General features: G+C 42.1%; 1 protein-coding gene across 1 annotated transcript in view; it reads left to right on the top strand.

Annotated features, from left to right (window-relative positions):
- Positions 1-14,831, top strand: part of FLT3 (fms related receptor tyrosine kinase 3) — a 32,202-nt gene that overhangs the window by 10,350 nt on the left and 7,021 nt on the right. The window contains exons 9-15 of the mRNA XM_059825857.1: positions 4,337-4,502; positions 8,489-8,595; positions 9,735-9,846; positions 11,410-11,588; positions 13,030-13,142; positions 13,242-13,374; positions 13,464-13,568. Of these exons, the coding sequence (XP_059681840.1) occupies positions 4,337-4,502; positions 8,489-8,595; positions 9,735-9,846; positions 11,410-11,588; positions 13,030-13,142; positions 13,242-13,374; positions 13,464-13,568 (915 nt within the window). The remainder of the gene's footprint in view (positions 1-4,336; positions 4,503-8,488; positions 8,596-9,734; positions 9,847-11,409; positions 11,589-13,029; positions 13,143-13,241; positions 13,375-13,463; positions 13,569-14,831) is intronic.

Here is a 14,831-nt window from a genome sequence, read left to right as displayed (position 1 = left end):
TTGCTTGCAGGTATACAGTGTATGTTTTGTAGTTCCTTTTCCAAGGAAAAATTCTGTTTGCACTTACTGGCAGTCCAGGAAAGCCAAGAGATTAATCTGAACCTGAGTCATTCCGGTACCTGAAGATAATCAACCTTTTCTTGACATTGCTTTTCAAATAATTCCTATTAAAAGACAGTGCTTTTAAAAGCCCTGCTCAGGGGGCTATACCTTGGGCTTCCTGGGCAGGGGGGAGTAGTGTAGTTATGTAGCCCTTCTCTGTGCCATCAACTCAGATGTAGGCAGCTGCAGAGCAGGCACAAACAACTAGAGGTAAAGCACTGCAGAAAACACTGTTCTGGAGCTGCCTGAGAATATAAAATGCATGACCTGTGCTGCATGTCCAGCTATTAGTGCTCCATGTATTAGTTTGGCCAGAGTCTGGAATAATCAGTGACTGGTTTCAACTAACGTGAGACAGAAATGTCCTGCTATGACTCCAGCATGGGTTTTGAAAAGCTGCAGCCATGTCTCAGCCTCCTCACCACTTGCTCCCACTCCATCTCCCTCCACTTATGTACAGCACCTACACCCCACCTTTGCTTCACCTTCAGAGGTGGGGAGGTAAGGCAGAAGTTCTTGTGGCCTCTGCTCTGCTGTTTTGCATGGTCCCTTCAGGAGCTTGTTGCTGTTATGCAGAAAAAAGCAGTTGATAGAAAATCTGTACCAGGCCTGACCTGGGTCCACCAGGAAGGAATCGAACATTTGGAAGGTTCTTGGTGGTGAGCTCTCCCACTCAAAAACAAACAAGAAATGACCGTTTCCTCTTATGGTGGGGGGGTGACTGACATGTGGCCATTTGAGTTTGCCAAGTTTTTCATGGGAAAGTAAATCTGGGGAAGAATTTAACTCCGAAAGCTGTGGAACTGGTAGCAGAAAAGAAATGAAAACTTCTGTGTTAACGGAGAACGTAAGCCCAGAGAGATGATGAATAGCGAGTGCTGACAGAGCTGGCAAACTGCCATGCAGAAGTGCTGCTGCAGCTGTGATGGATCTGAAGGAAAACCTGAAACTAGAGGGACAACTACTCCAGCATTATTGTTTGTTCTGTGTGTCTCCTGCTTTCCAGGCACTGAAGGGAGCCATCCTCCTAACACCAAGCTACACAAAGCCTGAAAATTTAAAAAAGTGAAAGCATAGCAAAGGAAACCACATTCTATTTAAGCAACTTGTTGATTTAAAAGCCAGCATTGTTGAAGTTAGTCCAGGACAACCTCAACTGCAAACTTTGTTTCTCAGATGGAAATAATATACAAATAGTCCTAAGTCTGGAAATAAAAAGAAAAGCTGTAGTTAGGACCATGCTGATGGAGTAGGTGCTGGAAGTAGTTTTCTGAGTCGTGTGCCTGGAGCTGGAGTCTGTAGCCCTGATAACAAGGTGCTCTGAAGCACTCACCATGCATTTGACCTTAGATGTAGTTGCTCTCAGAGTTTACAACACCTGGTCTAGGAATGTGAGAATACTTACCCCAGTCTCTTCAGAAATTACTTTCCAAGTGCAATATCCTCTTTTCAGCTTCTGCCTACCACTGAGCAGGAAATTCTGTCGTCATTTACAATAACCGAGTACGATACCTGGGCATTTTTTCTACACACATCTTCTTAGTAAACAGGAAGGTAGGGGTGAGAAGGCAGTGTAGAGGTAGGGCAAGATCCTCTTCTTTCTCAGCACTGGTGCCCAGTTCAGAAATAGTGGCTTCTTGGATCCATAAGCTATCAGGTAGGAGTATGTGTCACACTAACAAGGGATATTTGAGTCACTGTCCCTGGAAGGCACAGTGGGGTATTTTTTAACTGGGGTACACCAAGCTACAATGATTATCTGTACCCTCCTTAATACCCCTTATGCCAACAAAGCTTCTGAGGGCTCATTGGCTTTGCTGATGAAGAAATCTGTTTGTTTACTTACATGGTGGATTAAAGTGGGGGGATGTTGTCATAGCTAGCTAACAGCGATGCTTCTCTCTCCAAGGTTATACAGGGACATCCTGTGCTTCTGATCCACCCCAGCCTTCAGCCTAATGTGTTAATGACAACCATTGTTGGTGTGAATTTGTGCTAGCATCCCAGGTTCAGTTTCGGCAGTGATACAGATACAGACTTCACTCAGTTGTCCCTGTCATAAGGTAGCAGTTTCTGAAATGATCAGTGTCCTACCTTTAAACCATCACTCTGCGTGAGTCAGCACCCATAGCTACACTGGGAATGGTTGTGATGCAACATAACCAAGAGAAAACAGATTTGGTTGGCACATACTGCATTGCCTGGGGAGCCTGGCTAGCGTAACTACATTGATGGGTGGTCTTCTAATCTCTAATAACGTCTTGCAGCCAGACAGCTCTGGTTTGCTGTTTGCTAACTGACACTTCACCAACTTATCCCATTTTGTGTAGCTGGTCAGGTCAGGCAGGGTGGTTGGGCCACTTTAAAGCACAACAGAGATCATGCCAACAACTGCAGCTGCAAGGCTTTTTGTTTCTGCAGTTCTTATGCTCAATTTCTACCAGTGCTGAATAAAGAATTTTTAACATTACACAATTTTGATGCTATTTTGCAACGCGTTAAGTTTAAAGCAACAAATAAACAAATACGATAAATACAGAGACTTGAAAGCTTTGATTCCATTCTCAAGAATTTCATCTCACCTCTCTGTCATTACTGAATAATCATGTTCACTGTTTCTCTGGCAGAAATGCACTTAAACCTGCCCAAAAATTATAAGCCAAGCAATGATGTGCTATTTTCTTTCTCCTGCAAGAAAGAAAATACGTTTTCTGTGTTGTTTTCCAGAGAAATGGCATACCCTGCTCCAAGGTCCTTGTGTGCACTCTGGAGAAAGCCTTTACTCTTGGTTGATTATGTTGTTAACAGTACACACAGAGATTACCTTCTTCCTGGAAGGATGAGGTCCAAAAGATCATTCAAAAGATGAAGGTCCAATTTATAAAACCAATAAGCCTTTAATATGAAAAAGTAGGAGAACAGTCATTAAAGGAACTGCTTCTTGTTTTAAAATACTGAAATTTGTGTGGTTTATACGGGAGTTTCCAGATAGCATTTTTTAAACCAGTAAGCTAGACAGAGATAAAACATGCCAAGCAGAATATAGGGTTACAACCAGAAGAAAGACACTCAAAAGGAAAAACCCAGTCCAGCAATATTTCTACAGTGCAGTTTTTCACCATATGGCTAATTAAGCAGAGGCACAAGTTTCTCAGAGGTTGTGGAGTCTACTTCCTTGGAGATACCTGAACTCAACCGGACATGGCTCTGAGCAACCTCATCTAGTTGGACCTGCTCTGAGCAGAGGATGGACTACACATCTCCAGACATCTTTTCCAGTGTATACGATTCTGTGATTTTTACAGAGCTGATCCTAGCCCCACTGATGCCTTTAGGAGAGCCTCTTACCACATGTCTGCTGTTTGGTCTCCTTGGGTGGGATTCATTTCACTTTATGAGACATCTAGCCCCATCAATGACTTTGGTTCCTTCAGCAATCAGTGCCAAGAAATGGATATTTCCAGAAGCAGTTCAGTACATCTTTGTTATCTTCTGTTTTAGGATGGGATACATCTGGATATGCCTGTCTCATTCCACTGAGTTTATCAGAGGTCCAAACAAATAGCTTAGGTGGGTCACTGAACTTCAGACAGCTCCATTAGGTGAAACTAATCCCCCTCTAGCAGGGCAAGTACCAGCAGCTCATGGTTCACACACATCTTCAAAACACTTTTTCCTGTTGCTGTTGTCTTGCATCAAATATATCTTATTTAGATGGAGAAATAAAGGAGCAGCTCCAAAAGTCATTTGCAAAATCTTCACCTCATTTCAGGGAATGAGAAAAAACTACTATCAACATCTGATTATGCGGGTGGTGCCACCTGCTTTTGTTCCCTGTTAGAGGAAAGCCAGGAGATGCAGCTGTTAATACCTAGAACACATACCTAAACCAAACCAAATAAATAATGGCATTGTTGGTCCCGTGGCTCTGTAGGGCAGATGGGGGAGAAATGTCAGACCAGTTTGGAAGGGCTCTGGGCTGATCAAATATGCAACTTCAGCAGGCTCAGATCATTTGTCTGCAGCTGAACACAGTGACATCATTTCAATACTATTTCAAAGCATTATCTTATTTTGATTAACAGGATGCCTTTTGTGATGTAACATGGTGCTTTTTTTCGCTTGTGATAACCAAAATGAAAAACATACAGATGTCAAAATTCCTTCATTAAGCAGGCCAGCCTTTGTAATACAATATCAATATTTTCTTTTTCTTTTTTTCTTTTTTTGTCAGAAAAGGGGTTTATAAATATAACTGACTCTAAAGAAGACTTTGAAATTGGTGAAGAAGAGTTTTGCTTCGAAGTTAACTTTACAGCATATCCACCAGTTAAATGTATGTGGCTATTTTCCCAAAAAACATTTCCATGTAAACAAAGTTACAGTATGGATGGACGCAGGTACTTGAACATTTTGGAATAATTTGATATAATGTTTCCTCTTTATATCTCATTTGGACTGCTTACTGTCCATGTTTTGTATTCTCTTTGTGTTTTTAAAATGTGGATGGGCCACATAATGAAGCCATGTTAACAAAAGGCACTCAAACATTATTTTGGCTTTCAGCAGCAGTTCATGCAGGTAACTTCTAGAATCACTTTATTCTCCACATTATGATAAACCCTTTGACAAGTTATGCATCTAGCAACCCTTTAGTTTATATGCATTTTGCCATTCCTTTTCTCTCTGACATAATTTCTCAGTTACAGATCTGTTGCAGTTTTCATACTGGATCATAAGTTCTACATGTTCCCCTTTTGTCATCCTGTTCTTGATGATGTTCCCAGTGTCTTTCAAACCGCTCAAATCAAGTCCAGGGCCCCGTAGTTTCCCAGGCCGCTGTTAGATCTGTTTAGCTTTGCCTGCACCACAGAAACATACCGTTCTGCTCATTAGCCAGGTCATGTATTCTTCCACTGCTGCAAAACATGTTTTGAATAAACCTGTTAGTTATCTACCTTTTCTGTTATTTCCTACAATGAAGTTCTGGCATGAATCCTGTTTAAGGCTAATGTTTTCTCCATTCCCTAGGCTTTCTAATTTCTTGATAACATTATCTAATTTCCTTCAGCATTTCTTTCAGAGTAGTCCCATGGTTTTCAAGGTAGCAGCTCTTATTCACCTCAATGAAAATAAGGCCAAGCTGCTTTTTAAAGTTTTAGCTTTAAAGCCAATCAGGACCTAGGCAGGAGTTAATGCGGCTGCACTGATTTCTTCTCGTATTCTTAAAACCTCTCTTAGCATCTGCATAAAACTGTGTCACAGCCTTGATTACACTTTTTATTATTTCTTTCCTTAGTATTTTGGTACACTCAATTTTATCCGCTAGCATGTCAAGTCATCTTTGCAACAAACTGGCCTTTTCATCTGCCTGAGATGATGTATTGGAGTCAGACCCTCACGAGCTTCAGAGACAGCTCAGTTCAGATTAGTAAATTGTCATCTCCTGGCAATGGCCACAGGAACTCTGTCCCTGCTGATAAAGTGAGGGCTGTCAGCAAATTTTGATAGCGTTGGGTGGGTGTTGGTGACTAATCTGCAATGCCTGACATGGGCTAGGCAGATCTGTTCTTTGTGGTCAAGACTGATTTTGGAAATGAGGTCTCAGGGGATGACCATGAGCATTTGCTCATCCTTGTCCAATAGGTACCTCCCTCCAGCTGATAATGCCGAGTTGATTTGCTTTGCAGCTGGTATGGACCTCTTCTCACTGCTTGTAAGAGCAGGAGTCAGTTTTGCTTGGATGATTGACAGCTGGTGTAAATTCAATCCAGATAAGAAGAAGGTGCTACAGACTGGGCCAACAATAACAATTTTGAGAACTCTTGAAATAGCTTAGGTAATCCTCATTAATCAGTAAGGTGCAGCTGCTGGTGGCCTGGGATTTATGAGTCACTTCAGATAGCCTTTGCAGTCAGAAGTGGTGGTTGCTGAGTGCTGACCACCACCTGCCGGGCAGGGGAAAGTCCAACCTGTGTCCCTGGAGCAGCGCATCCCGGGCTGGCTCAGCCGCAGCCAGCCCTGCGCCGGCCACGGCCACGGCCACGGCCACGCCTCACCACCCCAAGCATCGCCGGAGCGTGGTCTGAAGGCTGCTTCAAACAGACAACTCAGCCATTCATATGACTATGCTGTTGAGTAAATACTTTTAAAAAAAAAAAAATTCATTTTACGTAGCTATACTTTGCATTTACATATGATTCTATTTATTTTATGGAATAATATAACTGAGGGAAAAATACATTAATTTGGTGATTATTTCATCTGACAAGTACGTTCTTCTGTACAAACATCCCCCACAGCTATCCAGTTTTGGTTGAATACGTGCGTTGGATAGACACATCTCACCTGAGGAAAAATAGTAGGGGTAGATATTTCATTCAGTTTGAAGTCTCCAGAAGCAGCAAGGGGTAGGGAGGTCAGGAGATTTTGCCTACAAGCTATAGCACTGCAGATTTCAATGTGATTATAAAGCAGAAAGTTTCTCGAAACAAAACAAAAAAGGTCATCACATACCTTAACGTATTGTGACTCTAACTTTGCATATTTTAGTTGACTTCTGTGTAAGCCTGTCTCCCAACACTTCTACTTTATTCCTTTCATATCCTTTTTCATTTCCTGTTTTTCTCTTTTTTTTTGTTTCTGCCATTTCCTTATCAAATTGTTCCTCCTGATTACAGATCATATTAAATTTTATTAATTAACTCTGTCCCCTTCTTTAGCTTTTAATTTCAAGTCTCAAGGATTCATCTCCTGTCAGTGCCCTTACGTGTTTTCAGAGATTCATTCAGAACTTCCATTTTCCATTTGCTTTTGTTGTCTCTCTGTTTCAGCACATTGCTGATTTTCACTTCCCTCCTAAGAGCAAATGAGTTTTCATACACAGAATGACCTCTGTTAAATTTATAGTATTTATCTCACATCCCCTTATATTTGCAGGTATCAAAGACACTCTTTTTTAATTATTTTCTCATTATTTCACTAGGATTTAATCCTTCAGACCTAGGATTTGAAAAACAGCAAATGATTTGTGATTTCTCCTGCTTTCAGTATCCATTTTGAGGCAGCTTAAAAGGGGTCTGATTTTAAAAAGTCCCTGAGTTCAGGGACATCTTTAAGGCCATTTCAGATGAAGACGTTCAAAAGTCAATAACTATATGGAGGTGTTGCTTTAGTCAGAAGGCAAAATTTCCAGTGGCTTCAATGTGAGTTTTCTTGCTTTAGAATTGCAAGGTGATGCTTGGTGTCTTAGTTCATTTGCACGTATCTTGCTTAATGAGAAACACCCTGGGTTTAATTATCTAGATTTCCAAGTTCATTAGTGCTTTTTCTTACTTTGCAAATTACCAGTATATGCTGTCATCTTTCTGTCTGCTTCAAACTCCCTGATACGCCTGCTTGCCTTTACTACTAAAGTTGAGTTGGGAGCCTCCTACCCAGTTTTCCTTGAGCAGTCCGCTAAAACATCTGCCCCCAAAATGCCAGCAACTAAACCTAAGAAGAGATTTTCTTAAGAGCTCTTCTAATGTTGGTGAGTTGCAATGGCTGCCATTTAAATATGACAATTGTCCTGACAACAATAACCTAGTCAAAAGGACAGAAATAGGATGCCATCTCTGTAAGTTGATACATTCCCTTCTCCCTGCCTCATCCCATATCCCATAAACCAGTGATTCAACAGGTCACTAGTGCAGGAATCTTTAAGTCTCTGCAGTTCTCCATTGTTATCTTCTGCCCAGGGACTTCTTAGAGCCCTCCCTCACCATTTCCATTGTCACAAGTCATTTCCTGCATGGTTTGGGTCTTGGTTTGCTGCCATCGCCATAGGGGTTAGTAGAAGGTTGTCCTTCCTCCTGCAGAATTAGCTTGATGGCTGGTGTTTTGTGTCATCAATAATGAACTTCTGATGATGATCTCATTTCTGCGTTTCTGTCAGACCTTTCCATTTGGAGAGATTTATCTCGTATGATCCTAGCTGTCATTGTTATTTCCTATTACTGTTTATCATATCAGCTAGAAACTCCCATCAAAATCCTTTGGAGAGTAGAGAGTTTGATACTTTGCAGGTCTTAGCATCTGTGCCAGGATGTGTTATATACCTCGTCTTCCAATAGACTGGTAACAAAATCACAGCCTGACAGCCCAGATGCATTCCAGGAACTATGAGGAAACTTGCAGAACTAAATCAATACTGCAGGAAAAAAATATCCTCTTATCAAAACAGCTACATTCTGGGGTTTATATTCTCTAATGAAAAATAATTTAGTCTGGGTTCCTTATTAGAAGATGTTGAATTGTTTCAAATGTATATATGAGTCTTGACTACATTTAAAATATTTTTCAAGTTGGTCTTTTGTCCTTTTCCTGTCTTTTCTTTGTTTCACAGCATTTCGTCAAAGTTCTGCAACCATCAGCACCAGTCTGGGATATATGTATTTTATGCTGAAAATGATGATACGGTCGTGACAAAAAAATTCACTCTGTACGTGAGAAGTAAGTGAGGAAACACTCCCTGTGAGGATTTGGCAAAGTCTGGGATTTTGCCACTGATGTAAATGGAGATAATATGTTGCTTTTCCCTTAATATTCCCCATTTCATTTACATAGATTTATTGTTTAAAATGGAGGAGCATGAGGCAAAAATGTGATTCTCTGTGCTGCGCTAGTGAAATCCAGGCACTGGGTCAGAGAAAGATGCTGGCTGCTTGTGGGTCATGTTTCTTGTGTTGGTCAGGGATGGAGAACAAAGGAAGGAGGAGGAAGTTATTAATTTTTTTTCTCTTCCCTTTAGTCTGCCATAAACAGAGAGGACAGAATATGAGAAATTAGTCATATACTGAGAAAATTAATACTTCTTAAGAAAACCACAAAACCTAGGAGCTCAGTAAAATACCGTGACTGTATTCTAACTCTACAGAGCTAGAATATATGTGACTGCTGTAGACACCACATGAGATACACAGTGAGAGGAAACACTTATACTCATCAGGCGTTAGCTTTCTATGGTGTGTTTATGTCATTTTTTCCCTAATGGCATTTATGAGTTAATGCAGTTAGTCTGGAGACCCTTTGGTGTGTGACATATCATATGTTAGGGCTGCGCTGCCTCGTACACCCCTGCCCATGATTCACACACACACAGAGTCTTGCCCACTGCTCTCAGTTATCTCAGTTCTGCCATGTGACTGCAGCATCTCACCCTTGCTCTAGGTCAGGGAACATTATTTATTATATATTATTTTTACAGGGATTCTCTGTGCACATTTTGTATGAGCCAGACACCGAGAACTGGGGTGTCAGAGGAGTCCTAGGGCTGACTGCTTGCTCTGAGTCAGAAAAGCAGAAGTCAAGACTTCTAATTTCAGCTCTGCCACTGTTTTGGTCTGGCTGTGCCCGTACAGAGAAGTGGCTTCTCCCCTTGCCTTGCCCACACTGCTATCCCACAGAACAGAGGCGCAGGGCTGGAGGAAGGAGGAGGACTGAGGGCTGCACCCAGCTCTCACAGTGACATGTGTGTGGGTTATTTTGAAAACACAGAAGCAGATCTTGGTCTCAGCAGATGTAGCATTGCCACATAAAGGTTTTGGTCACTGAAGTGCTGACAGAAATTGTCTTGTGTTATCTTGTTGCAGGAAAGCCTGAAGTAACGATGCAGTTATTGTTCAAGCAGATCTCCTGTGTCGCTGACAGTTACCCTGCCTCATCCTGGGTTTGGAGAAACTGTCCCAGACTGAACTTATCCAAGTAAACCATTTTCCCTCGTTTTGATTCATTGCAGAGACCATATCTGAGCTATCCTTGGTTAAATAATGACTGGCCTGTAAGAAACTAAGTGTAAAATGTACCCTCGATCGTATGTACAAGGGGACATGGTGGCCCACTCCAGGGGAACCAGATCACCAAAACTAGGGAAAGTTTTCAATTTTTTTATTGGCATCAAATGAAGTCTATGAAGATCTGTATCTCAGGCTCTTTACACTGAAATTAACCCCACTTGGTTTATATCAACAGTTAGGTAGTTACAAAGTCCAATCTAAGTTTCTTTCTTGGCCTGTCAAACTTAGAGGGCATTCAGGGAATGCATTGGTTAATATGGGCTTGATTAATTGGTTAAGCTTTGGTTAATATAGCTGTTACAATGACCTGTAACCAAAGCCGGTAAAGTCAGTGAGAGTGTTTCCAGTAAAGTTAGTGAGAGTGTTTCCATTTCCTCTATTTATTTAGGGCAATGAGTCAGGTCCTAAAATTTCAAGAGATGCTAAAACAGCTTTGAGCTGTTTGATGAACTCTGCAGTTTTTATTTTAGATGTGCCAAAAACCTAATAATCCCACGGTACAGTAGAGTGCTGGGTCAAATTGTCTTTCGGAAGATTGTGGATAAAGCTGTAAGTATTTTAACTAGATATAAAAAAATTATCTAGACCATTTTCTTATCCATACTTCTGAAAACGCCTCCGAACCTCAATCTGTTTGTGCAGAAATGGAAGAGGAAAGAAAACATTCAGCTAGTGAGTTTAAAATACTCATTAAAACAGCTTTCTGGAAAGAAAACGCTGTGACGTTTCTTTTCTTGGGAACTTCCACATGTAGTACTATGTGTAGAGCTGAATAAATTTTATTTATTTACTTATCTCCTCATTTATTTATGTGGACAGTAAATTAGGCAGTAAGTTGATGAATGATGGAGAAGCTAAAAGTCAAAATTGTCTCTGTGTGGTCTTCCTTTCCCTCGGGTATAACGTTCCCTCTTTCTACATATCAGGTCTTAAACAAGTCATTAATACAGGGTGGATACTCTCCATCTTGAGTGAGAGAAACTTTGTGGTTAAAATCACATGCCTTCAGGGAAAGGAGTTAGAACTTTTACTGTGGGTTCATTTTGTATTTATGTTTTAGTAGCAACTCATTTGGAGCTGCTCAGTGTTTCCAGTGTTTGGGGTAAAGGTGAAACCAGTGGGAATAGATGCGGTACAGGGGGATCATGTCAGCTATGAAATTGGTGGAGGTCCTGGAGGTCAGGGTGTGCAGGTGCCCTGCCAGGGCAGTGGTGGAGGGTGGGAGTGAGCCCACTGTATGAGGTAGGGAGCCCAGTTCACCCGCCACTGACCCCGCCCTGTCCATCCCCAAAAAATGAGACTGGCAACTGCTCTGAAGCCTCACTCTAACAGTGACAAATAAAAACCAAGCCCATCTATCCCTCCTTCCCTTCCAAAACAGACTTAAGACATGTTTTGCAATATCCCACGTTCTCCCTTAGAAAATGCCACAGTGAGCCAAAAATCAAAACTGATCTGCTTTCTTTTTCAGCTGTACAGAAGAAATCACTGAGGGGATTCACAACTTCTTGCCAGAGAGGAGATCCCTGGGGTCATGGATTTCAAGCAGTACTTTAGATGTAAAGGAGACAGCAACAACCTTCTCCATTGAGTGCTGTGCGAACAATTCTGTTGGTTCAACCTGCGAAAAGAATTTCATTAATCTGTCAGGTACCAATAAGCCAGTGCTTTAGCACAGGTTTTTTCAATTAAAGCTGGCATGGTAGAACTTACAGTATGTTTTACCTGGCTAAATGGTTGACCGTGCAGTGGCATTGCAGATAAAACACAAGCGCTCTGTGTATACAGTGTGGGAAATGGTGGGTGAATGGGAGACGCAGGTCTCTCTTCTCTGGTCCCAAAGTGGGGGCCTCCCTGATTAAAATGAACAGAAATTTCACACAAATAGGAAGTGCAGGATGGAGCCATGGCAATGTTGGGGTCTGCTCTTTCATTTCATCTTAGTAGACGCTACCTGAAACCTGGAGGCATCAGCTTTGGGAAGAGCTGAAGCCGCTTCGGTAGCTGGTGGCAGGTGTTGGCTCTTGTTCCTCTCCTGGAGGTCACTGCCCGTGGGAGCCCTCCTCACCCCATGGAGGTCATTGCATGCCCAAGCAAGAGCATGACTGAGCCAGCAAACCAACTCAAGGGACAGTCCCTGTTTGGGAAGCAAGAGCGAGTACCAGGGGAGAGACCTTCTTAAACTACTGTAGGCAGGTGGCAAAAGGCTAAGCCCTGGTCTGGGAACTGCTGTGCAGTCTCTCTTCTTGTCAAGGACATGAGAGATTCTTTCCTTGTTGAACAAGAAAGTCAATATGATTATTTGCCCATGCATTTTATACTTGTAACACCATATACATTCCATAGGGCAAAATATTTCAGTTACAGGGAACATGCTGTGGCACCTGGGAAGTGTTTTGAAGCACCCAGATATTTGCGGTGCAGAGATTTCCTTTGTCATGGATGAACAAGCTGTCTGCTGCTTTTGACTATAGCTGGCAGAAACTGTGACCACTGATAGAGTTTGAGCATTTATGTTGAAATTACAATAGAAATTAAGCATAATACTTATGCTCTTAGAAACTACCAGAATATGAAGGTAGGTTTCTTGTAACACTCACCTACCCACCAGCGCCTTATGGTATGGTCTTGACTTGTTAAGAGAATTCCTGGCTGAGCAGCAGAGCAATGCTCCGAGCAGGTTGTCTACAGTACATCTGCTGATAACTGGTGCTTCGGTATCTGACGTACATTGCTTGGGGAAGGCACAGAGAGAGAAGGGATACACGATGCGAAGAGGAATTGTTTATTCCTTTTATGTTCACAATGTCCAATCCATGGATCACACCAACACCTCCGTGCACTTAGGTTTATTAATTGGAGTAGGATTTTTTTGAATTAAAAATAGATGTCAGAATTACCCAGTACTTAATGCCTCCTGCCCAGCTCCTTGCTTTGCACATGGCTCCACCTCATTCCCTGTGCAGAGAAGGCTCAGGCATGAGAGGATTGCAAACTGGCAGAACTGACCAAGCCACCGTCGGTTCTCCTTGCACCTTTAGCTGTACACACAAGCTCTGACTCAGTGGGTAGTAATATGTGTCTCTTAAAGTTGCAGGAGCTGTTTCTTCCCCCCCGGACAATGCTGCATTCTATGTCTCTGTTGGATTTTTCCTCCTATTGATCGCTTTTTTGTTTGTATTCATTTTTCAGAAATACAAAAAGGTAAAATCAAACATAAATACCTGCCCCTTCTTCTTTTGTTCCTACCAGGCTGTTTCTTCTACTCTAAGGCTTATTCCACTTTCTTTTTTTCTTCCAAAGCAATTTAGGTATGAAAGCCAGTTGCAAATGATTCAGATGATAGGCCCATCGGATAACGAGTACATCTATATCGACTTCAGAGAATTTGAATATGATCTCAAATGGGAATTTCCCAGGGAAAATCTGGAATTTGGTGAGCAGTCCACAAGGCAACACACAATGCTGGAGCAGTAGCCTGTGCTGTAGCAGCTGCAAATAATATTGGCTTATTGTGTCTTGTAGGACAGGTCCTCGGTTCTGGGGCTTTTGGGAAAGTGGTGAATGCGACAGCTTATGGAATTAGCAATGCAGGAGATTCAGTCCAGGTCGCAGTCAAAATGCTAAAAGGTATAATAAACTCCGGGTGCCTTTCGCAAGCAGTGATGTATTCTAGAGGCTCCAAAGTAGAAGCGGTGTTGGAAATCCCTTTATATACAGACTTGTCACAGTTACACCTCACAAATTCTTGGTTTCAAAATCCTTTCAAAATGCTTTCAAAATCCTGTTTCAGTTTGGAAAGGTATTGCTGAAGTGCCTTCTTCCTGCAGCATGTGGCATTTTGTCCTGCACACTGTAGATCTGCGTTGTGTGGGGAAGGATGGAGCTGCTCTGCTCTAAAGAGGACAAATGCAAATTCATAGTGCAAATTAGCCTGCTGGTCACATTGGTGACTCTGTGGATTTTGGTGTAAGGTCCCTTTTTCTTGTAGTACTGTCTAGCTGTTGCACTCCCTTCGCCTCCTGTGTCTGAGCTAGCTTTTTTGCAAAACTTTCAGCATATCTTCCTGCAGTCTTTTCTTCTTGATGACACAAAGCAATTTCTTTCCATCCCTCCTTATGGGTCAGGCTTCTTAAACCTCTAATCCTCCTTGTTGCTTTGTTCTGGCCTCTCTCCAAACTGTCTTGACCCCTGATAAAAGCAGTGTCCAGAAGCAAGCCTCCCCTGCAGCAAGCAGAGGAGGAGACCCTGCCTCACTGGGTCCCAAGTACCACAACCCTGGTGACAGATAATGGCATGAGCTTCACGTCGGCAGCAGCACCAGCACCCTGCTCCCCTGTGTGCCCACACAGTCCTTTCCTGCCAGCACTGCCATCCACCTCTTCATCTCCTTTATGCACATGTGTGTCAGCTTTATGCTTCCTCAGTCCACTCCTTTGCAGCTGTCTTTATGGAGGTTCATCTTGATCATTTTGGTTCACGTCCCCAATTCACTGAGATCATGAAGACCAAATGCTTGCTGAAAGCCAAGCCTAAAGCTATTACTGAAACACAGGATGGCCTTCTTAGCTATTGGATCACAACTCATGTGCCATATGGCTGTTGAGACATTTTTTTCTCTTAGCATTTCTCTCCAACAGGGTTGACTGCCATTTTTTCTGGGCTTGTGAACACCTTAATACACTGCTGTCATTCCTTGCCACCCTAAGAGTGACAAATATTAACATCTATGACTGCTTTCCCAAGCATTCAAATGATACATGCTAACACACACATGTATTTTCCATCTTTGGCTAAATCTTTTTATACTGTACAAAAATTTTTAGGATGTTCCCAAATGTAATTTTAGTCCAATTAATTTGAAATGAAGACTTGCTTGTGACAAAGCATCAC

The sequence above is a fragment of the Gavia stellata genome, chromosome 1 (genome assembly GCF_030936135.1).
Source record: "Gavia stellata isolate bGavSte3 chromosome 1, bGavSte3.hap2, whole genome shotgun sequence".
NCBI classification, from domain to species: domain Eukaryota; kingdom Metazoa; phylum Chordata; class Aves; order Gaviiformes; family Gaviidae; genus Gavia; species Gavia stellata.
This window is presented reverse-complemented; position numbering and strand designations above follow the sequence as displayed.